The sequence below is a fragment of the Callospermophilus lateralis genome, chromosome 18 (genome assembly GCF_048772815.1).
Source record: "Callospermophilus lateralis isolate mCalLat2 chromosome 18, mCalLat2.hap1, whole genome shotgun sequence".
Lineage (NCBI taxonomy): Eukaryota > Metazoa > Chordata > Mammalia > Rodentia > Sciuridae > Callospermophilus > Callospermophilus lateralis.
Window position 1 is genome coordinate 57,445,779 of NC_135322.1, and position 24,937 is coordinate 57,470,715.

Below are 24,937 nucleotides of genomic sequence, written 5' to 3' on the forward strand. Positions count from 1 at the left end.
ATCACAAGAATGGGAAGTTATACTCCATGTACGTATAATACATCAAAATACATTCTAGTGTCATGTATGACTAAAAAGAAAAAAGAAAAGATTTAAAGATGTCAGGCCTTAGACCTGGAAAAACATTTTTTTTTTTTTTAACTTACTAGCTATACGTGGAAGGAATTCTGACAAGGGAATGAACCATTCAATTACCTTTTTGCCTGCAACTCTTACTAGTATACAACTTTTATTTTAAAAAATTGTCATTATACATGTAAAATGATTGCTGATTGCTCCTCTTTATCAAGATTTGTGTGATTGTCTCTCAGCTCCTCAGAGTGCCAGCCGTGAAACAGGTATACACCAGAAGTTTGTGTTGGCTGTTCCCATACTCCCAAATTTAATGCCCTGTCTTTTCCATAGTTTCTTTGGTAACTTAATAGCAAGATAATAAAAACACAAATTGAGATTCTCCTAGTCTAGTCCATACTTTCCACTGAATAACTAGATAAGCTTTATAAAAATTCCTCCCTCTAATAATTTCTAGGAAGATATTAAATAACTAATAAGACATTCCGGATCAAAAGGGCCAAGATTCCAGAAGGAAGGGAACCAAGAGGGGGTGATCTGAGCCATCCACATCACTTCCTCTCAGGCATTCAATGATAAGGACTGAGGAGACTAGAGCAAAGCAACTGAGTACAGAAAGAAGCCGATGTGTAATTTTCTGCTGATTCAACAAACTAGGAATACAGAAACACGTGTTTGGGGCTACTAAAATATCCGACTTGAAGGGCCAACATCCCACAGAGAAGAGAAGCCTAAAGTAGTAAGTCCAACAACAGGAAACACTTATCCTTTGAGGGATCTGCTACTTCCCAAAATAATTCTGGTTCAGAGAAGTCAGGCAGAAAGTGACATCCCAATGTTTGGGGAAACTAACCCAAGATCTTAGCAGTTTCATGAAGGGATAAGAAGAAATGCAAGCTCACTAACCACCAAGGGGAAGAAAAGCGGTAATCACCCCAGGTCTTCATTTGGGATACCTGAAAGAGTACATGCTAGGACTATGGGAAAACCGGAAAGAGACCAGACTTACAAATATTAAAAGTTCAACCTTGAAATAGGTGATAATTTGGTCTACCTAGTAGATTCTACACTGATAGAACTGCCTCTAGAAACTAAATGTTCATCTAGACTCTATACATTTTCCCACATGTAATGTTTAGCATTTAATTAAAATCACAAGGCATAACAAGAAACAGAATCAAACCTAAAAGAAAACAAATTATAAAGAGATCCACAGGTGATACAAATAGTAGTGTTACTAGCCACAATTTTGGAAGTAATTGTCATGTTCTAGAAAGTAAATAGCAAGTGAAAAAAAAAATCACTAGAAAACTAATATTAATTTTAAAAACAAAATTTCAGAATTGAAGTCATAGTCAATAAATGTATTTAACAAAAATACCGACACAGGAGAAGGGAGGATTAATGTTTTAGAAAACAGATCAGTAGAAAATGTGTATGATCCATATTATTTGAAAATATGTATGTAATACATATGTAACTGGAGTCTCAGAAAAGGAGCTGAGACAATACAAGGCATATACCATATCTGAACAGTAATTGATCAAGAATTTAAACTTAAAATAACTTTCAACTATATATATATATCCAAGCTGCATTACCAATAATGAGAAGTTTAAGCAAAAACGGAAAAAGATCTGGACACATCATAACAATGTTGCTTCAAACCAAAGAGTTGAAAAGTCTTTAAAACATCCAGAGGAAAAAAATGTGAAGAAAAATGTAATTTATAGAATTTTACATTTACATAAAATATTAATACAGAATGCCAAAGATGAAGTGGGAGATGTTAAAATAACATCATTTATCAAAAGAAACCATTCAAAGGGTGAAAAGGCAAGCGAGAGAAAATAAAATGCATTTACCCAAAAAGATCCCATATCCAGGTAATCCAATAGAAAAATGGCAAAACCCCCAGATATTTGACAAGAGGATATCCAAATTCCAATAAACATATAAACATGTGAAAGAAAAATTGGTCAACTTCAGTGAAACATAAAAACACAATATGATCTACTAAGTCCACTCCAGATTACTTAAAATAGAAAAAAAAAAAAGACAAATATATCAAGTTTGGGCAATGAGGTGGAAGTTGAACTTACACTCAGCTTGTGAGAATGTAAATTGGTAGAACCACTTTGGAAAAACATTTGTCATTTTGTACTGACAACTGAATCTGTATACTTTATGATCCAGGAATTCCATGTCTAGATAAATAGACTCAACAGAAATGAGTACATCTTTGAACCATTAGAACTGCAAAAGGAATATTCACAACAGCATTAACCAGAAACAACCCAAATGTCCATCAACAATATAATGGCAAATGCACTGCGGCTATTTGTGCAATAGAATACTTGAGAGAAAGGAGAACAAACACATTGTATTCATATCAATATGGACAGATGTCACAAACAGGCATGGAACAAAAGAAGCCAGTCAAACAGGAGCACTCCATTGATTATGTTTATACAAAGTTCACAAGCAGGCAAACCCATCGTCAGTGGAAGAGACATGGTGCCGATTATGTTCATGGAGGGGGTAACTGAGAGAAGGCCTCAGGAGTGCTTCTGGGAAGCTGGTGGTCAGTGATATTCTGACCTGGGTACAGGAGGACAGTGGGCCCTTGGTAAAAGTGGAGCTGCGTATCACTGCCTGTGCACCTTTTTGTGCATAAGCTATTTTGATCATTTTTAAAAGCAGAATCTGAAACATTCTTTTGAGAGAAGAGGTGTGCATGCAGGATTTCAGAAGCACCTTGTAAAATGAGTGGCACCTTTTAGTCAAACCCTTCAGACTTTGGCTGCACTGCCCAAAGCCCTGTCCTACCCAGACAGACCCTGAAGAAAGCAGAGATAAGAAACTGCATTAGAGTCAAAAGTAGCATTTAACAGGGGACTGGATTATTCCACAGAGAGTAACAAAAAACTGTTCTCCTAAGCTGATGTGACAGGATAAACAGAATCACAGACATTCTGCCCTCAGTAGCTGACTCGACAGCCAAGGCTGACAGATTTACAACAGAGAACGGAATCCTCAGATAAAAACCCATGTGCTGTGTTTGGGGCTTGATGACCTACAGTATACACTGAAACCCTTAAATCAACAGGTCTGTGGCATTTACGGTGAAGCACTCTGAAGGGTGGCTTCATCAGACAAGCCTCGTCTTGAGTCTGAGCCCAGCTAAAGGCATGCATTGGTTCACGTGGCAGGAAAAGCGCCCCACTTCTGCTCAAATAATGGACTTCATTCTTGTGCTTTGGTGGAGGGGAGGGGGAGAACGAAGTGGCATAAATGTATAGAAATGTACATAATCTTTAAGACAAACCAATGCTAGGAAATGCTTACCCAATGACTCCTACACCTCTCGCTATTGCTATCATCACAATAGCAGGATTCTTAGGATGTGTCTGGTTGGATCCAAGCAGTTCACACAATACCACTTTATATATCCATGAAATGTGATGCTTTATTACAGTGTCTCAAACCACTTGACCAAAGCCATGGATAAAAATATAGTACGCACCCACACAGGTCCATAAGGCAAAATTTCACAGATTGCATGAAACACCCCATCTAGATAATATACAATCTGATATTGTGTATTCCATTTATGCTCCTCTATTACTTATCCTTGCTCATGAATGTTGACCATGGCTTTGGCTTACAGCCCAATGATTGGATGCAATGCAAATTTTGAAAAAATAAATTTTCTATAAAAAACTTGTTTTAAATGGCTGAGCCAAGCTACTCTTTATTGTTTTACTGATTCTCAAAATCTTCCGTGCATTACGAATCTTCTAGGATGCTAACTGACAGTGCAGGTTCCAAAGTCCCAGTGCAGAGATTATGATTCCATAGGTGGAAACAGGGCTTAGGAATGTGAATCATTATCAAGCATTCCAAACAAGGCCTACCTAGGCAGGCACGCTGGGGATGAGAGTGTGACAGATGCAATATCATCCCTTCATTTTCAGATGAAGAAACCAAGACCCAAAGAAGGGAAATGATTTGCTCACAGAAACGTGTGAGCAAGTGGTGTGAGAAATGAGAAATATGTGAGAAAGTGGTGCTATATAAACCTTAAACTTGACATGTCAAAGGAGGAAGAGTGACCAATAGTACCAGAGGTGCCCCTCCGAGCAGAGAACCAAACCCAGGACTGAGTATGGGTGGCTGGGAACACCTCCTTCTTTCAGCCAATTTGCAACAGAACATTCTGCACAATGAATCTTTCCAAATCCTTCCTTTTTATCATCAAACCTCATGGTGCAGTAACACAGGGCAATATTCATATTCCAGGCTTTCAGATATTTCCTGTTTAACCAGCAGTTTTGCAAGACCATCATTTCAAACTGGCTCATTTGTTCCAATTGAACCCCCTATTTTCCTGCCAAGTTGCCAATGAAGCGTGAATACCCACTGTCTACCCATTTGGGTGAGGAGCTGAAGGGAGCAATCATTCTTTGTGACGGCTGACGCTCATCCAGCGCTTGGAACGTCTGTAATACAGCTGCCAGTCTCCACAGGGCATTTCTACTCCCTGCCTTTCCTCCTGGGTTCCCCAGAAGAGCCATAGCACTGGCCCCCTTATATCCATTCTTGATCTCTGCTCAACTGTTAGTTCATGACTGAGATCAGGCCCAACAGGAAGGAGCACAATGGATCAGTCCCTCACTAGGGCGCTTCTTCAGGCCACTAGGCTACACTGTTCCTGCATATCTGAATGTCACCTGGTGGGATACATATCTGATGAGCTGGAATTTTTACATTTAAAATATTTGATTCCATGAATACATCATTACCAGGCAGTCCATTCCCTCATGACACCAGCCATCTAGCAAAGGAGACAGATTCACTCAAATAAACACATCACTAAAGACACAACCACAGCATGTTACAAAAAGAGATGCCAAGTCGATTTTGCTAAAGAACAGTAAAAAGACCCTATGACAGTTAATTTTATGTCAACTTGATGGGGTCACAGGGTACCCAGACACTTAAGCATTATTCTAGGTGTATCCATAAACGTGTTTCTGGATGAAATTAATATCTCAATTGGTGGGCCCAGTAAAGCAGATGGCCCTCCCCACTGTGGATGGGCTCCACCCAGTCAGCGAAGGTCTGAGTAACAGAGAATTCCCTCTGTCTTTGAGCTGGTACCTCTGCCATTGCCTGCCTTCTGACTCAGACTAGAACTTACACCATAGGTCCTCCTGGGTCCAAGCTTGCCAGCCACAGATCACAGAACTTCTCAGTCTCTAAAAAGCATGAGCCAATTCTCTATAATAAATCTCTTTACCCGCACACATATGAAATAAAGCAATTGGTTCAGTCTCTGGACAATCACGGGCCCTTTCATGATCAACCTACCAGCAAGAATAGAAAGAAAAGGCATATCTGGAAGGCAGCTGCTACCATTTCCCTCCACTGAGAAACTGAGAACGATTTCAGAAAAATAAAGACTACCTGCTCCTCATTTCAAAAATTTTGAAGAAAAACTCTTGGGAGTCGGGGGTGGGCAGTGCTAAGGAAGCCAGGATTCAATAAGGAGACATAATAATAGAACCAAAGTTTCTGACTCCCTGCGTAGAAAAATGCCACAAGGGGCACTGGGGTGACATACGAAGAGGACCTTCCATGGGGCTGATTCCTCCAGTTTCCGGTAGAAAATGCCTGCTTCAATGAAAATTGCTTCCAGCAAAGAAGATCTGCTCAAACAGCCATCGGAGCAGAAATACGAGAAAACTGTACTTTCTGATACATTAAATGGGATGCCACATCAGATACCATATACATTTGAATGTCCTCTGCTCTGGATTATTTTTGTCACTGAACCTCTCTACTAGAGAAAGAAATTGATAATAGTGTGAACTTAGCTTTTAATTTCCAAACCGGAGATCTTTTAAAACTGTATATTGCTTTGCTTCCTAAATGTCATTTAGCATAACGGGGAAGGTTATTGTGAAAACAAAGTATAAAGCCGAGAATTAGTAAGAAGGTTTGCAAAGGGAGAAAAAGTTAATTGAACTAGCAAGTCTGAGCCCAACATAAAAGAAAATACACACACGAATTCTGAAATTTTTCAAAATATATTCTCAGTTATCTTCAAGGGAAACACTTAATTCAGCATCCTTAAGTCTGATTTTTCATCGACGCGTACAATTTCCCATGTAATTGTGAAATGAACAAGCGCCTCCAGACCAGAATGCCAACCTGTCCACTCCAGAATATTCAACAGAAAATGGCAGAAGCTCTGAAAGTGCTGATGGGGAGAAAAGCAATTTCAGCAAACTAGTCAGTAAAAGGGGTCTCTCTTCTGCCTGTTTGGTGTCTCTGAACTCTCGTTAGTGAACTTCCAGGTAGGAGATGCTGCACTCTCCAAAGCAGCAGCCAGTACTGGGCTCTTGACCCAAGGCTGGTCTGAACCCAACATGTATAGAGACTTTGAAGACCCATGCGAAAAACAGAAGTGAAGTATCTCATCGATCATTTTTGCCTTGATTATATTTTTAACATTTTGGGTTAAGTAAGATAGAAAAAAAATACTAACCTAAATTCCAACCATTTCTCTTCCCTTTTTCTTTTTCCTTTTCCCGGTGGCTACCAGAGAGTTTAAACTTAGATATATTGGTTTGCATACTAGTTCCATTGAACACTGGGCAAAAGGGATGTGGAGTCCTACGCATAGGACTTTATTTGTATTTGATGAAAAAAAAAAAAAAAGGGAGGGAGAAATCCCTTCTGTTGTCATTACTTAAAAATAAAAATCTAGGGCTGGGGTTGTGGCTCAGTGGTAGAATGCTCGCCTCACACGCCGAGACCCTCGGTTTGATCCTCAGCACCACATAAAACTAAATAAATGAAATAAAGGTATTGTGTCCAACTACAACTAAAAAAATAAAAAATAAAAATCGATGACACACAAAATTAGATCCATTAAAACAAACAAAGACACAAATGAACTTCACATGCATGTTGAACAACGTAATCCACTGATAAGCATTCTTGGTTTACAATATTACCGCACATGTCATCATTCGAACAAATCAAAGAAACCAATTAGAAGTGGTTAGAGTGTGAAGTCATACTCTAAGCCAGCCATGAAGCCCGTCTCCCACCAACTGCTCACTGCCGGGCATACAACGTGCTCACTCGTATTTACTGCTTTTGAGCCATCTGCAGTTATTGTTGGCAGACATGGAGAGGTGTGTCATCACAAGAAAAACTGACAAAGGAGTGAATCAACAGAATAGATAACATAGCCAAGATGCGCTGTTAGGAACACACATCCACAATGCCACATGCCATAATACTCTGTGCGACAGGCATTGCACCCAATCAAGGTGGGTCCTCCACATGCGCAGGGAGACGGCTCACTGCACTGGCCTGCCAGTCACTCTGCTGCTTTCTGTTTCCCTCCTTCCTCTATGAAACAAACGACTCTTTGCAGAAAGTGTTCATAGCTTGTTCACTCCTATTGCAGTTTAGAAACCCAAAGTACTTTAATTCCAGGCACAGCTAGACAGCAGGACTGTGATGACCCTATTCTCAGCTGGCAAGATAGTCACCAGCAACTCTGGCTTACGTCTCCTCTCTTTGCTACCCTCAGGTGTCCCAGAATTCAACTTTGTTGGCTCCGATCCTATTACATGTTTATCTCTAAACCAATCACTATAGACAAGGATAGCTGGCCTTCTGACTGGTTACTGTGGAAAGCATGTCACCTGCACCCAGATCCCATGAATATGAGGTTGAGATAGAGGCAGGGTAGGTCCCCATGGACTGGGAAAATGATAAGTCACCACTGCCATTTCTGAGTTCCTGACATTCCATATGAAAGAAAATAAATCTATCCTTTTTCTCAGTGAATGAATGAGAAATATCAAATCCAGGATGGAGTCCAATTTAGAAATGACTTCTTTCTAACTTTCACACATTCACGTAAGAAATGTTTTTTGAATGTCTTTTATCTGCCAAGGACTATTAGCGACTAAAAGGACAGCAGAGACAAAGCCCAGACCCTCATTGAGCTGATATTTAAGAGGGGAAGGCAGGACATGCAAAACATACAGAGATCTGGTATGGAGTGATAAATAAATAAATAGCATAAAGAAAAATAAAGCCAGGGAGGGGAATGAGGGGGCAACGCAGGGAACTTCTGCAACCATGACATGTGCGTGGAGAACTGAAGGAGGCCAAGAAGGAAACCTGGGGAAGAGCATTTGAAGCTCAGTTAGTGAGGCAGGGGCATCTGGGGGTTGAAAGACAATGGAGGCCCCAAGAGCTGAGTGGAGTGTGCAGTGATGGAGGAGATGGGAGGTGAGGTTGAAGACGCCAGATCACCCAGGGCCTTCCTCAGGGCCATAAGAAATATGTCTGGATGTAAATCCAATAGTGGGTGGAGATGAGGAAAGTGAAATAATCAAGCCACAGGGTTCCTGCAGCAGGAACCCAGGTGGGAGGTCACAACATGTTCCTTAGCCATGATGTTAATTCCTTACAGTTCATGTTCATGACCTCGTCATTCCCTACCTTCACATTGCAATACTGTAGAATTTAGGAACATCATTTTTATATGCCCATATTCTATCATAGGAGTAAGACACATAAGAGGCTAGAAATAAATGTGTTGGTTTAGAAGGGTCCAGGGTAGCGGGGTAGATGGATGGGATAGAGAAAGAAATAGAAAAGAATGGGGAGGAAATGTCATCTGGTTCTTGACAGCTAGGAATGCAAGTCCCAGAGTGACTTTGGCTTTGTTTACCTACTTTATAAAGAGACAGTAATTGATAAAGGCATGAATTGGTGTGCACATACTTTATATAGAGATATATGAAAATTGTGCTCTATATGTGTAATAAGAATTGTAATGCGTTCCACTGCTGTCATGTATTTTAAAAAAATAAAATCAATAAAAGATTAAAAGAGAGAGAGAGAGTAATTGAGAGGATATTGCAAATTATGTAAGTATGACGGAATTACTGTTAACAAATGAATCCTTTGAAGAAAGGGATGAGATAGATTAAATGAGGTCAGCTGGTAAGTCTATGCCTATGGGAGAATTAGATTCCATGTCCTGCCTTCCCATTAAAACAGAGCTTCTTTGCTTCCCCAAGCACCATGCCTATTTGAAAAGCAATGTGTAAATAACCCAACCACATGCAGTAGAGAGAAAAGTCTAGCACACCTTTACAGTGTACTTAGGCAAGAGACACACCCAGGAAAATGATCATTGCTTAATTCATTCCAAGAAATAACCATTGCCCCATCCTTATAGATCAAGAGAATACATAGACTATTTCACTTAGGTCTCAGGTGAACTGCAAACCCAGAAATAGAAACCACATTTCTAATCTACATCCATAGGGTTAGATCCCTTTCCTCCTAAGACTGCAGGAGTGAATGTTATCATAGGTATATGTGTTTCTTCAGTGATCCAGTTATCATCAGTAGTCTTGGTTGGCATGCTGTGAAATTCAAAATCCAATACACAGTTTTGACGGATGCCCAGGTGGTTTTTCTGCTGCCTTCCAATCTATCCCCAGCCCCTAAATGCCATTCATGCAGCCTCAGCCTCTTAGTTCCTTAAAGAAAGGTGTGGTAGAGTTAAGTATCCCTCGTCCAAAAATCCAAACTGCTCTGTAATCTGAAACGTTTCAAGCACTGATGGGATACTCAAAAAAGTTTTAGACTTTGGAGACCAGACTATTTGGGTTAGGGATGTTCAAACAGTAAAATCTATGCAAATATTCCCAAATCTGAAACACTCACAGTCTCAAGCATTTTGGACAAGGAGTACTCAACTTGAACCTGAAATCATTGTCCTTAATGTTACTGAAATTAAAAGCATGTATACTCTATGAGAAAAAAATAAACTTGAATAGATGCATTTTATTAATGAAGCTGGTTTGTGACTGGGCTAAATCACTAGCTATTAGCTGGTGACCACTGTGGCTATGTCTGGAGACACGTTAGGCTGATATAACTGGAGGGGCTACTGGCATCTAATGAATAGAGCTTAGAATATTGCCAAACACCCTGCAATGCAGAGACATGTTCCCCAGAAGGAGGAATTATCCATTCTAACTCATCCATAATGTCCTATTGAAAAAACCCTGTGCCAAACAGAACAACTTCCTAAGCAATTTTTAAAGTGGCCACCTAAGGAAACTTGCTTCTCCTTGGAACCATTTTCATACCTGCCTCCTGAGGGAGGGCAAGTGGTTGACCAGATGACTGAAGATGACCATGAACCTAAAAAGGGAAGGGACTCCATAAATACTAAATGCCTGCTCCAGAGTAAGCCCCACAGACACTTGGCTTTCTACTGCAGAATCAACGAGTTATCACAAACAAGCAGCACAAAAAACACCGTTATTAACTCACAGTTCTGCCAGTCTGAAGTGTGGGCGCCTCACGGATGAGTGCTCGGCTCAGAGTTTCCTAAGGTCAAGGTCAGTGTCTCAGCTAGGCTGCCTCTCTTCATGCAAGCTCTGGGGAAAATTCCTCTTCCAAGCTCATTCAGGTTGCTGGTGGAATTCAGTTCCTTCGGGGTACAGGACTGTGGCCCCGTTTACTTGCTGCTGTTAGTCAGAGCCGCTTGGCTCCAGGCTGACCACATTCCTTCTGACATGGACCCTTGCATCTCCACAGCCCACATGGAGACTCTCTCCCATGTTAAGCCCCTCCAGCTATGCGTCTGACTTCTCCTGACTATGAACTGGAGCTGGATTTAAAGGGCTCATGTGATGCGGTCAGACATTCCTGAAACAATCTCCCTATCTCAAGGTGAATTGTAAAATCCCTTCCCAGCAGTACCTAGGTCAGCAATGGGGGGAGTTAAGTATACCAGGGCCAAGACTTGTGGGGACCACCTTAGAATTCTGCCTTCTACATTTTTATACAGTATCTCATGTAATTCTTGCAGCACCCTCTGAGAGTGGCTTGTTTTATTTAACTTCCACTTCACAGACAAGAAAATTAGACTCTCAGTTTGAATATTTCCCAAAGCTGGGTGAAGGGTACACAGGAACTAGAGTTATTTTTGCAAATTCTTATGACATTGTATTACTTCAGAATACAATGTCATCCAAAAACATACTCTAAAGACTACACCATTAGAAAGTGAGAGAGATTGGTTTGTAAAAATCCCTCTCATTTTTAACACACCATCCGCCATCTCCAACTCTCAGACAAGGCATTTCTAAGGTCACAGCTCCAAAGCCTCCATTTACTGAGACCAGAGGTGCTCAAACTGGTCTGTGCTTTAGAACCACTTGGGTAGTCTTCAAGAATACAGATGCATGGGCCCCATCCTCAAGCATTCTGTTTTGTTGCATCTGAGCTGGGATCTGAGCATAGGCACCCATGTTCTCTACAGATCGCTGAACTGAGAATCATGTGTTTAGATTTATTTTTCAGTCCTAAGTGACAGAGTTTAACATGCAATATTAAACAGGTCAGTATTTGCTTTACACACAGTGAAAATGCTTCTACAAGACTAGAACCCACCTGACCCAGTGCATTTTATGGAAAACACTGACTGCCAAACCCTGAGATGAGATGCAGAGATGCACATTAACGTATTGAAAATCAAGAGTGCATCCGAGTACAATCTTCTCTTTGACCTGCATAAAAAAGATCCACCCAATCCTCGAGGCAAAGAGAAAATTCTGTGCATTATTTATCCATAGAGAAAGTAACTTTGGGTAAGTCTTTATTTGCCTCCTGGAAGTGCAAAGTAAAACAGGAAAGGGAGGTGAGAATTGAAAAATCATAGGGTGAGCACAGATGCTAAATGCACTCTGCTGCAGACCTCTGTAAGGCCACAGAGGTAATCTCCTTTACCAGCTTATCTCAATCTCTTTTAAGTGCCTGCTCTCAAATAAGGGTGTGCATATAGTGGACATCTCATAAATTAGTGATGTGCACTATATAATTTATATTAGAAAGCATGCCCTCTTGACTTGTCTGTGGTAATAAGGGCAGATAAAATACTCCAAAGCTCAGTGGCATGAATAAGCAATCAAAAGAATTCTGCTGAGAATGAAATCCTTAGCTACATCAAAGGCATCCCTTCAGGAGAGGCAAGCATGCTGACCAGGCAGGGCTCTCAGCAGACTTGCATTATGGTATCTGAGTGTATTCTGCCCTGTAATTGGGTAGAAAAACCGTGGGAACAGGCTTTCAAGGGGATAACTTGATGCAACTGTTGAGGAGCTCCTAGGTTTGTGGACAGAGATGTGTATGAAGTCAAAGCAAATATTTTTAGTCACTTAATGTGCAGTGCTATCATTAGGCCTGTTTATATTTGGACTTCAGAAATTAATCAGTACCATCCTTTCTTAAATCGTTTACTGCTGATGGTGGGAAACAACGCAATTCCAGCAACACATGTGCTCCTCTGGAGGGAGCTAGTCTAAATCATCGTCTTGGGCTTGTGGAAAATCAGGATGAAATCCCCTCTAGGTAGCTTTGCATGCTATACAACCAAGGTAATGGTGACAGCGAGAGTGAGGGTACATGTCATAAGCAAGTAAATCTCTGGCTACAGTTCATGTCCTGTATGCTTTTGACACTTAAGCTTTTCACATGGTAAGATGTCTTTCTCTCTCTCTCAAAAATGTAGAAATGAATGTAAGAAGAGCCTTATGTATGCATGTTCTTTTCACCAATATCAAAACACTAGAAATAAGCATATAAATCAGAAGGGAATACTATGTAGCAGTTAAAAGCAGCAGCTAGATCTATGTCCAATGATAAGAACAAGAAGTTAGATGTTATTTTTAAACTCCCTGCTCCAAAAAGATGTTCCAGAAAAAGTATTGGCTAATGCAGTTTACATATGTTTTAAACACATATGAGCACAGGTATCCATGCAACAGGACAGGGCAGAAACAAACTCTGGTTTCTAGAAGTTTCAGTGTGGAGCCCAGGGCTGGTGGGCATCTCTTCAGACCTCCCTCTGTGTCTGCATCCACCTTGCAAGGAAGAACCAGTTCTGTCTTGTTCTGATAGAGGTGAATTCAATGTGGACTCCTGAGACTTACAGGCAGATGACAGCTAATAAAGCCCAGAGGCCCGTACACGTGTTCTCAGGTACGAAGTAGCTGACAGAGCATGTGGTTCGTGGCTGAATGAGTCACCTGCCACCACCCAAGGAAATGTCTGAATCGTGGCTGGAACTGAGGAGATCCCATAGCAGAAGGAAGCCAATGAGAGAATGAGGAAGAGGAGGAGAGCTTAGGGATGATGGGCACAGCTGGATATCTTGGATCCAGGCTTGTGGAAAGCCAGCCAATCAGGTCTAAGGAAGGAAGGAGGGGAGACAAAGGTGGGGGGCAGCCAGGGAGGGGGGGAAGGAAAGAAAGGAGGTAGGAAGGAAAGGAAGGCGGGGAGGGAATGGGGAAGGGAGGCGAGGAAGGGGAGGAGGAGGAGGAGGAGGAGGAAGGGAGGGAGGGAAAGGATGACTTAGAAAATTAGCCTAGAGCCAACCAAACAGTTCAAGGGGGAGCTTTCCTGGTTGAGATGGAAAAGTCTTATAATATATAAAGAAGAATGGTCTCTGCCTTTTGTTTCCCATTAGCTCTCCTGACCCCCAGCGATCATCTGGCTGATGCTAGCCTGTACGTTCACAGTCACGCTGACGTCAATGATGTACAGTCCATTATGGCAGAAACAAAAAGGCCCGAGGAGTCCTGCTTCCCCTGAGAAGGTTCTTTGCCAACACCCTTAGGATAAACTCACATTCAGTCACCAGTCACCACTGCCCATTTGGGATCCTTCAGGAAGCTTTTCTTCCCTTTATTAAACATGCACACCCTGGATCTACCTAGGACAGATGGAATTTCCAGAGGTAGGGCCTAAACACATGTATCTTTCAAAGTGCCCAGGTCTTTGTGAAGTGTCTGGCAAAAAATAAAATAAATTTTAAAAAAACCTACCTTGCAGGCTGCTCTCCTGAGAGGGATAGCCTTATCGGTATGCCTCTTGTTACTGACAATACATCTCTTGCATGGAAGAAAAAAAAAAAAAACCCTACCTTGCCTTAGACCTTAAATATTGATGTCCACTGGTATTAAACATTCTAAACAGCTACCTCTATCTTAGCTGAGTCTCCTAACAGCTCCAGTTTAAAAAGTCATAGGTGCTCAGTAAATATTAACTCTTATTTTTATCTAGGCTAAAGTTCTTTCCTGCCTGTGGGTGGTAAGGGTTGGCATTAGTCAATTTTGAAAACTCCTTTATGGAAGAAGATCGGCAATGATGGTGATTATTGCTAAATCCTTTATACTACAGGGCAAGGATCCCTCATCTGAAAGGCTTCAGACCATGGTGTGTTGGATGTTTTCTTTTTGGAATCTTGGCATATGCATAATAGATACCTTGGTGATGGGACTCAACTCAAAACATGAAGTTCATTTATGTTTCATGTACACTTTATGGACACAAAGCCTGAAAGTCATTTTATACAATATTTTTAGTGTACCTGTGGTTAGACTGTGACCCATGCATGGCATGAGGTCAGGTATAGGTTTTCCACTCATGGTATCATGTTGGCACCCAAAAGGTTTCAGATTGGAGTTCATCCAGCATCAATGTGACGGTGACAGGCACTATGGAGCATTCACACGGAGCATATTTCTTTCAGTCTAACATAAGCCCCATGGAGAGGTACCAGGAGCCTCATCCTACCAGTGAGGAAACTCAGCCCAGAAAGTGTGAACAATCTACCTGGGTGGTGAGTTAACGAGGCCAGGAGCTGGAACTTCAGCCGGAGCCCCCAGACATGGCACCCAGTGATTTATCAAACAGGAATTGATCCAAATGATGATCTGTATTTTGACTTTCCTCTTGGAATCCCCCTTTCTTCCATCTTATTTCTTCTCAGCTGATAAACGGGTGGTTACTTTCTCACACAAAGCCCCCAGCATTCCCACCAGGATGGTTGCCAACCCCCAGGTGTTCTTTTCCTGTTCTTGCTCACAGTCTTGGAAAGCCTTGGGGATGGGGAGAGGGGCATTCAAGGGCCATCTCCTGCCTGACCATCTCCTGGTTCAAAGTCAAGAACAATCAATGTGGCGTTCCTGCTGTTCATCAAGTTAAGTGCTCATCATAAGCCTCCAAAATCTAGGAGAGGGAACAACTATGTCCCCTTACAGATGAGAAAGCGGAGGCGGAGACACGGGAAGGAGGCCCAGGACTCATGACACAGAGGCCTGGGAGCAGGATGCATCGGTGGCCCTCCCTGGACTGGCAGGCAGCATGGGGAGGCAGCATGTTCCTTTCAGACACTCCTGCGAGGCCTTTCAGCCTGGCCAGCACCCCTCTGGTGTCCAGCTCTCTGGCAAGGACCTTAGTTAGTTATGATGTTTTTTGAAGAGTTTAGTCTGGCATTTTGCTCAAAGTGTTGTTATAAGCAAATAATTCTCTTTACAAATTATGTCTGAGGAGGACATAGAGGAAAGCAGCCAAAAAAAAAATTTTTTTTAAAGTCTTTTTACCCTTGATGAATTGAGTAATAGCCTAAGAAAACACCTCTGGTTTGGGTCAGCCTGTGTCCAAAAACATACAAATACAACCCAGTCTAATCCCTAATTTCACGTGATCCTCTCAAGTGACCACGAAGTTCCAAAGGAGTGTACGCAATTCAGCAACCGCTGCGGGCTCACAGGGCCTGCTAAGTGTAGAGCCGTGGACGAAGGTCACTTAACTTCAGCCCTTTTATGAATGGAAATCAGCTTTCTAAAGACAACTTGGCAGGCAGGGACCAGCAACAGGCCACTCAATGACTGAGCTTTCTGAGTCATAAAATACTTCTGAAAAGGAGAGATCAAAGCATCCCCACTGCCTATTGAAATCCAATGGCTTCCAAAGCTCCTTACAGGGACCCGGGTTCTCTGGGGAATGGGTCACTGCAGTTGTAGTCTGAAAAGGCCACTCCTAAAGAAAGATACAATGGGGACATTAGGGCAGCCAGCCATGGAGGAGAAATGCCACTTACGGTTTAATTGTTGGGGACAAAGGACAAAAAGAAAGGAAGTGACAAAATTGGATGGCACATCAGGAATCGAGGCTGGATGTGGTACACATTCCTCCAGGGCCTCTGATGTGGCACTGGGGCTGGATGACAATCAGAGCATGTCCCAGACGGGAACACGTGGTCACCGGGGGAACATGTCAGGAACCAATGGAGAGCAAATACACTGAGGCCCAAGAATTGCTCCCTCATGGTGACACGCAGAGAGAACCACGGTATGAGATGGTGACGTACGAAGTTTGGCCTGCGAAGGGGAGGGGTCAAGTTAGAACCAGTCCTATCTTTGGGGATTTCACAGAGGCACAGTTAAAGTATGAAATGTGTCACAGTCAAATTTGCTTTCAACATCAAGTTTCCCGTAAGTTGAAACTCTTATCCCTGAAGCATCCTGCCACGGTTAGAAAGCCACACAAAAGGTCCCAGCATTTCTGCGGGGCTTTTCTTATCACCAAACTATGAAGAGATGCCCCTCAAAAAAAATTTTCCATGACCCAGATCATCTGGGAAAAGCCTAGGCTTGAACAGAGTTTCTTTAAAAATATGTGATTTAATGTAACAGTGTTAAAAATGGGATTCCCGCAGACTTGCTAATATGCTAATGACACTGTAACTCTCCACGAGGTGGCATTTTGGGACTAACGTGACCAGCTCTCCGTTTTCCAGAGGTCATAACCTGTCAGCTCTTTGTTCTATGGAGCCACAGTTTGGTTCACACTAAAATAGGAACTTCCAGGCCTAAAAGCCCCCCGGCATCTTCTCCCCCAGCCTGTAGGCTCTGTGCCCGGCCCTCGCATCCATCTTCATGGTAACCGTCCCTTGTGCTCTGCACGTGTCTGGCATCACAGAGGCTGATAAACAGTTGTTGGATGAAAGAAAGATGACTTAATGTCTTTCCAGTAAATTCCAAACACACAACCATTAAGTGCTTCTCCAATGTTACTATGCATCGGAGCCATATGGAAAATTTAAAATACGCATTTTTGGTCCCCCCACCCCTGAGCATCGCTTGCAGTAGAAGGACACCACAGTTTTAGCACCTCAAATAAAGCTGGAGGAGCTAACCACACTCTGAAAGTCACTGTTCCATCCCCAAGGATCACCACCACGGTAGAGTATTTTAGAGCAGAGAAATGTCTTAAAGCTCCTAGTACTAAAGAAGAAAGATACAGGTTTGTCGTACAAGAAAACACAATTGAAAACAGTGAAAATCTTGAGTTAGCTGTAGTTCAACAGGAAGATGAAGTCCCCCTCCAATGGCACAGGCTTGCAGAAATGATGACCTCACTGCAGTGGTCAGGGGAGGCTGGGTGCAGCAGAAAGGCCAGCAGGTTAATCTGTAACCCTGAGATTCTGGGAGAAAGGCTGCAAGTCTCCAGGTGCAGTGGGCAGTGGCGGCCTGGAAAAGGTATTTGAAATTTGAAAAAATAATCACCTCCAAATCTAATGTTGGCGGGACTCACTTAGGGAAGTTTGTAAATTCTTTTTTATGAGTTATCTCCAAGGAAGTAACAACCTATTCAACTCCTAAATAAAGTGAGACCTGTCACTTGGGGGAGGGGGACCCAAGGTGCATTTCAAGAAGACATTACAAACATTGTAAACATAGAGTAATTCTGAAGGCAAATTCCCTGATGGAAAAACTCCCACTGAAGTATGTACACATACCCGTATGTACACATATATGCATTTCACTACCATCACCTCTGCCTCCTCTCATTATCTTCTGGGGTTTCCCTAGCAGTCACCACAATGGCTAGCTTTCCCATGGGCACTTTGCCAGGTCATTTAACGGTGACGTATTGTTTTCCTAACACACACGGCATGCACATGAGCAGAGGGTTATCACACCTCAAGGAATCCCAATGCCAGTGGCCCAGACCACCCCCCCGCCCCCGCTGAGTGCTCATTTGCTGGCCATGGAAGTGTAAACTCCAAGGACCCCTCTGAACAGCTGATGGGCAAGACTGCCTAAAGCCGATCGTGTGTATATCCTGTGACCCAGGAACCCCATTCTCGGGAGTCTACGCAACAGAACGCAGCCTCAAGTTCAGCAAAAGGCACATTCAAGAATTTTCCGCAGTGTTCTTCCCAACCATCCCCAACAGAAAACACTTTGATAGTTAACATGGGGCCAAGTTTGACAATTAAATGGAAACACTGTACAATCTTCATACCCAGAGAGAGCTTATGGTTCTACTTGTGCAAATTTTTGAAATAAGCACATTAAACTGTTAGAAGTAGGGCAGTGGTGGCCTCTGGTGGGCAGTGAAGGGGACAAGGTGGGTCCTCTGGGGCACTAATATGTCCTGTCTCATCTGGCTGGTGCTTACCTGGGGGTAAACTTTGTGAAAATTGACTAAGCTCGACTCTTCCAATACATGTGTGTTCACCGGTGTCTGGGCTTTGCAATTTGGTGGGGCACAAAGGGATGGATAATGACAATCTCCCCACCGCTGACAAAATGGGGCCTGCCAGTGTCAATGGACTGGATAACCAGAGTCAGATGCCCAGAGGTCACAGTGATCTTAGAACTCGTAGTACGTGGTTCACGAATGTAAACTGAAACCTAGAGAATTAGAGTTAACAAGCTAAATCTATGCACCTGCCTTATTGAAAAGTAGAAACATCCTAATTTATATCAGCCTTTGACCCAGGCAGATTTGCTGGTTAAAAGATGACGTTTGGAACTCACAGTTAAGTGATTCTTTCTCCTTGCTTAAGAGCGAGTCTCTCCCTGACGAGAAACAACCTGACATCCCTTAATGAGAACTGATCTGACATGTCACTCACAGATGGTGGAATGCTGGGAGAACCAAAGATGGGGCCGAGTTTTGCAGGAAAGAGAACAGTGGCGAGCCAGGAGCTGCTGTAGCACCTTCTCCATAAGCCATTCCCTCCCACGGCCCGGCGACCCCATCACTCCTTATTCCCATTTCCAAGACAAAGAAACTAAGACACGTACAGGGGTAAGTAACTTGTCTAAGGCCCTACTGCTAAGAGCTGGTGTGAGAATTCGTGCTCTTCACTGTGAGTATATAGAATGAGTGTTTAAGCCACGACGGAACAGTGGCACACACCTGCCACCATAGAGACTCAGGAGGCTGAGGCAGGAGGATCACAAGTCCCAGGTCAGCCTGGGCCACTAAGACTCTGTCTCAAAATAAAAAGAACTGGGGTAAAGCACCCCTATATCCAATCTTAGCCCCCCCCCACACACACACACAAAAGGCACCATGGTGGAGAGCTTAAGCCCCTGAAGATTCTGGAAGAGAAATGCGCAGGCAATGCCAAAGATCAGCAGGCTCTACACCACAAGTCAAACAAAAAAACTCCAAGACACAACCAGGCACCAGGCACGTGTGCACACGTGTGTGTGACCATGCTATAACAAGGTCACTAGTGAACAGCAGCCATCATTTAAATAGATCCAGCTCAGCTGGGAATGGTTAAATCTTCATACTTTCAATAAACCATAGACCATCATGACAATGGTGAGGGCGAACGATTTTATCTGAATTTCAGGTCACACCAAGGAAAAAAAGCTGCAAAAAAAAATAACAAAGTTTCAACTAGCAAGAACATGGGAGTGACTTGCCTCAGGCCCAGCCCAGCCCCTCCTCTGGCTTCTGCCATGACCCGCCCTGGACGTTACCCACGACATCTTCGATGGGCCTTCTCAGCTTCCCTCTCCGGGCCACACCAGAGCAAGAACATGACCACCACACATCTTTCACACAAACCCTTCTGTCAACTCAACACATTGTTTCAACCCAAGAGACCTTTTTAAATTATGCAACACAAAATGAGAGCCCAGAATGCCATTCACTGCCTCAGATATTTGATTGAATCCTGAGAGATATCATTGACACCAATATCCCTGGCCTTGTGGTCAACCAATGAGGAATACACAGAGAGGAAATGACACTCGCCTCAAGTACTTTGAAACGTCCTGCCTCCCTGGTCACCACCCTTAAGAACACACCATGTCCCATTCTAAAAGGATGTCTTCCGTGAGCAGGACACCACCAATGGATTAAAGAAAACAAAGCACCTGCCTACAGTACCATCGAAGGTCAGGGCTTACCAGGGCTGCTGGATGCGATTTTGCATGGAAATACTGTTTTCCCTTTTCAAAGCAATGTAGACGCATGCAGCTTGTTAGATTTATAGAATGCCTGGTCTCCCAAGACTTCACAAAGCGAATGGCATCCATCAAATTAATTTCCTTGGGAGAGCGTCTCAAACATGGAGAATGAAAAGGCCCAGACCATTAAACATCAAAAGAATGTTCTAAATGGTAATTAAAGTTCTATTATATTTTCTTCTTTCTGAGAGCAGATTAGATTAATTCAATTGAGAATATTATAAGTATCAAAGCTGACAGTGTGAATGTGTGGAGTTGGCTAGAAGAGCACTTCGTGTTGCAGACATCTGTTCGCTCGAGTTTACAGGACACGAAAGAGGGAGTCTGACTAGACTGGGGTGTACTCACCAAGCCGGCACACGTAGACACAGCGACGGAGGAGGAGCTGTCATTTCTGATAAATCCCTGATAGAAACATCGCTGCACCGCGGGTTCCCGAGTTTCTGAAGCACCGTCTTTTCCGAGTACCTGGACAATAAAGTGACTGCTCAAAATCGCCGAGGGCTTAAGTTCTAAGTGTAGTTCCTGTCCAAATGCTGAAAATCGGTAGTGCAGGAAGCCGCCAGCACTCTGCAGTGATCGTTTATTCCTGCCGTTGTGCAAAATGTCGTGTGAAATATATGACCCGCCCGAGTCCACTTCTACCGGCGTGACAAAGACGTAATCTGCAATGGGAAAAGTTCAGCTGTCAGCACCCAGAGCCCACATTACCAGCGGTCACTCTCCAACAGGCTGGCCAAGAGCAACGGACACCTTCCTTCCTAGTACCATGCACTTAGAGCAAAGAGGCTCCCCAGCAGCTCTGAAGAGGGGGACCTGGAGTCCCTGTGATTAGCTCTGCCACAATACCATCTGAAAAATGAAAATCAACTACAGTTTTGATAAGTTTCAAGAATATGAAAAAGGTCACGATTCTCACGGTCTATAGATGAATTCTTTACATTAGCCACACAGCCATTCATATGGAAGATTTGGGTTTTTTCTTTTTTTTTTTTTGGTAGGAAGATAAAAATGATCAAAAACCACAAAAGCAAATAAATGGGATTTTTTTTCCCAAGGAGTAATAACTTTGTGCTCAAACTGAATGGAGAGCATTTTTGCAGGGGGGCACAGTTAAATAGTACACGACACTGCAAGAGGTGGTGTGTAACTTGAGATCATACCTCAGGTCATTAATAAACAACAGCAGTTTCTATTTTCAATACTATTTACTTATGATGATAAAACTCCAACACTCAGCTCACTCTTAACATTTAACTATGAGTTTTCACAGGGATGATCCCATTTCATCGTAAGCCTAAAAAATAGTGGATGCCTAAAAATGCCGCAAAGTTGTCAGATCCATCCTATGTAGTCTGGTGTGGAAAACCGCTCAGACATGTTGGAGGGGGCGTGGCAGATGGGGGACACCTGGAAAGGCATGTTTAAAAATACCTTCACCATTGCTCCCCAGAGCAGCACTAATTGCTTCATGTTCTAGAGAGGGGGAGCTCAAAAACAATTTGCCTTTTGAAAAAGCAAAGCCAGCACACTGTTTTCTTTCACAAAACATTGAAACTGAAAAGCATCATCCCACAAAAATGATTTGGAACATGCCCTTTGTGCATTAAAAATGCTCTGCGTTTCTACTTTCGAGGCACAGAATGGGAAACTAATTTGGAAAGTGTTTAGAAAGATTGTGAATAACTACAATACATGAGTGAGTCACTTGGGTCTTTGGTTACTGGACGGGGAGTGGAGAGGAAGTTCTCTTTTCCCAAGATGGTCAACAACAACAACAAAAAATAACAAAATTTTATAAAGCTAGGGAATATAGAACCCCTCAGTTATTGTCAATGAGGGCTATTCCGATGAAGCACACACTTGCAAAAGCAAAACAAAACCAATATGACAATAACTTTTACCAATTCTGTTTCTATACCCTCTGTGACATTTATTGCTTGGGCAACTCTTATTCTTATATTCTTTATTCCTGTCTTTTCCATTGTCTGCTGCCTTCACTCCTTTAACTAGAAATGCTACATAATGGACATTTTTTTTCAGAAATTGGGAAAAACAGTTTTCCCCTTCTCTTATCCTTAAAAACCTGAGCAAAACATATAAGATTTCGTAGGAGGCTCTGCAGAAAACCCACTTCTGCCCTCTACCAATGCAAATCCTACTTGACTACAAAAACCATCTCTGAAATGGTCCAGATAGTGTTTCTACAAGAAGTTGTTTCTTACCTCCTTGTCCAAAAGCATCTAAAACTTGGCTCACTTTGAAGACCTTGCGGAAGCCTCATCCAACCAGCCCCACCCCCCAGACACCTGCTACTAGTCTGTTTCCAAAGGGGAGAATAAACAGGCTCCTGGAAAAGGGGCAGTCAGAGTCCCCTATAAAGAGTGATTTGATCCATCACTTGAGCTGACTAAAGATGAAGTCCTTACAGGTGGTGGCTGGGTCAGAAGGGATCTCCAGCCATGTGATCCCAATGGAACAAGGAGGGGCAGTTTTAGAAATTGCAGCCTTGGATTGGACAAAAGGTAAATTTCCCAAGAGCTAATGTCTGGGTTTCTTGTCCTCTCACCCATGCTCTGCCATCTTCTGTCTGTGACCCCACCCCCACCCCCATCCTCCAGTCCCAGTATGATCCCTTGCCCTCTGGCAAGAAGGGTTAATCCTGCGAGGATGAAAACTATAGCATCCCAAGGAATTTAGGCTGGACAGCAAGGTTTTGCTATACAGCTTGTGTCAGCAATTAGTCGTTCTCCTGTAGCTGGTAGGAAACAGTGCAAACAAGGGTCTCCCTTCTGGACACCATTGGGAAGATGATAAATGGCAGAAGTTAAGGATATTCTGGAAGTTTGTGGCTGGAAAATCTCAGAAGAGACAAAGGACTCCAAGACCTACAGCTACTGCTTTCCTCCTTCTAAAAGCCATCTTTGGGCACCCACGACTCAAGCACAGTAAAGAAAAGAAAGAACAGAAGTGGAGATGGGTGAGGAGGAAGATGGTGGTAAGAGAGAGGTGCATGGTCCTTCATACCCGACCCAGGACTGGTTTTTGTGGGCTTCCCCAGGAGAGGAAGGATATGTGGAAGGATATTAATACCCTAGTCGGTGTCCACTTCCTTTCTAAGTTCTCACCACAGTTAAGAGTTTTGTTTTTTTTTTTTTTTCCTTAACAAGCCATCTGTGAAGGAGGGAAAGTATTTTTTCATTTATGTGACTTGCCGCTTGAGGCACTGATTTTTCTGATAAATTCACAGTCCTTGCCACAAGCCCTGCTCTCCAAATAGGAACCATTTCCAAAACAGCACACACCTGCCAGGGTAGGGGCTGCGCTTTTCTCTCTCTTCCCTCTTTGGGGTAAGAAAGGAACAAAGTGTCCTGAAAGGCCCTTGGGGAAGGGGATGCATATACGAACCATCATTTAATCCGCTGCCACCGCTGCTGCTGTGACTGGCAAAGGCGGTGGCGACTGATGCACAGCAGAGGCAGCACAGCTGGAGCGCCTGCAAGAGAAAAGATGACATCCCGCGTGAGGGGCGCGGCGGGGCTGGCGCCCCTATCACCCGCTGTCCCTGAGCCCCTCAATGGCACCTGCCTTGGCCAAGCGCCCCAGTCCCGCGGGGCCCCACGGCGGGCCGGACCCTGCGACCCGGAGGGCGCATGCGAGCAGGAGGGCGCACTCCATGGTCAGGTGCTGGCGCGTCGGCTGCAGGCGGCCGGACGTGGCGGGCGGAGCGCACGGGCCGCGCACATTCTCCCCGCGGCGGCAGGGAGCCCCAGGTGCGGCGCCAGGTGGGGGCCGCCGCCGTTCACCTGGCAGGGCGGGCGCGCCGGGGCCTCGCCTCCCCGGGCCGCCCGCGTGCCCTCCCTCCCGGCGGCGCGGGCCGCCTGCGGCACTCCGGGGGTGCCGGGGACTCCCCGGGCCGGGGCTGGAGCGCAAGCGGCTGGGAGACTCTGTCGGTGCCTGCCCGCCCGCCAGCCAGGCTGTGCGTCTGTGTGTCGGTGTGAGCGTCTGAGGCTCGGGGGAAAGCCGCGCCAGCTGGCTCCCCCAGCGCGCCCGCTGGAGCCGAGCGCCCGCCTCTCCACCGCGCGGTGATTGGCGACCAGCGGCTCCCGGGCTCGTCCGAGCCCCCGGGCTGATGCAAGGGCGTGGGATTCCGGGCTCGGGCTCTAGGGAGGGGGCGAAGGGGGCGGGGAGGCTGGGTGGGAGTTGGGAGGAGGGAGGGACCAACCGCGAGAACGGGAGGGGCGCGCCCAGGGTCAGGCTCGGCAAACGAAATGGGAGCGCACGGAGAGATGAGCTGAGGAGAAGGGCTCAGGTAAGAGGCGCGACTTCGTTGTCCCTGCAGACTTGTCATTTACAAGTCTTCCGGCGAGAGTCAAGAGATTCAGGCTTCTCAACATCTCCAAGGTGTCGGAGCTATCGTGGCTTTACCTCCTTTACCAGGGACCCTGTCCTAACCAAGTGGGAATCATTGGCTCCTTGATGAATATAGGAAACTGAGGCCCAGGTGGCTCAAGATAACCCAGCTAACAGGAGTCACGCAGGCAACGCTCAAATCTAGAGCAGCTGGAGGACTAGAATAATGACCCCGTCACTGTCCGCGTGTGAACACTATTGGCCTGGCCGAGGTGACCTCCTCGTTCTCCAAGTGGCCCAGGTTCCAACTCGGGAGGGCTGAATCT

At 44.2% G+C, this 24,937-nt stretch overlaps 1 protein-coding gene across 1 annotated transcript in view; it reads right to left on the minus strand.

Moving 5' to 3' along the window:
• Adamts18 (ADAM metallopeptidase with thrombospondin type 1 motif 18) overlaps positions 1-23,775 on the minus strand; it is a 134,401-nt gene extending 110,626 nt beyond the window's left edge. Inside the window, exons 1-2 of the mRNA XM_077105688.1 lie at positions 23,667-23,775; positions 20,607-20,923 (exon numbers count right to left, since the gene is read on the minus strand). Of these exons, the coding sequence (XP_076961803.1) occupies positions 20,607-20,923; positions 23,667-23,775 (426 nt within the window). The remainder of the gene's footprint in view (positions 1-20,606; positions 20,924-23,666) is intronic.
• Between the last annotated feature and the right edge of the window lie 1,162 nt (positions 23,776-24,937).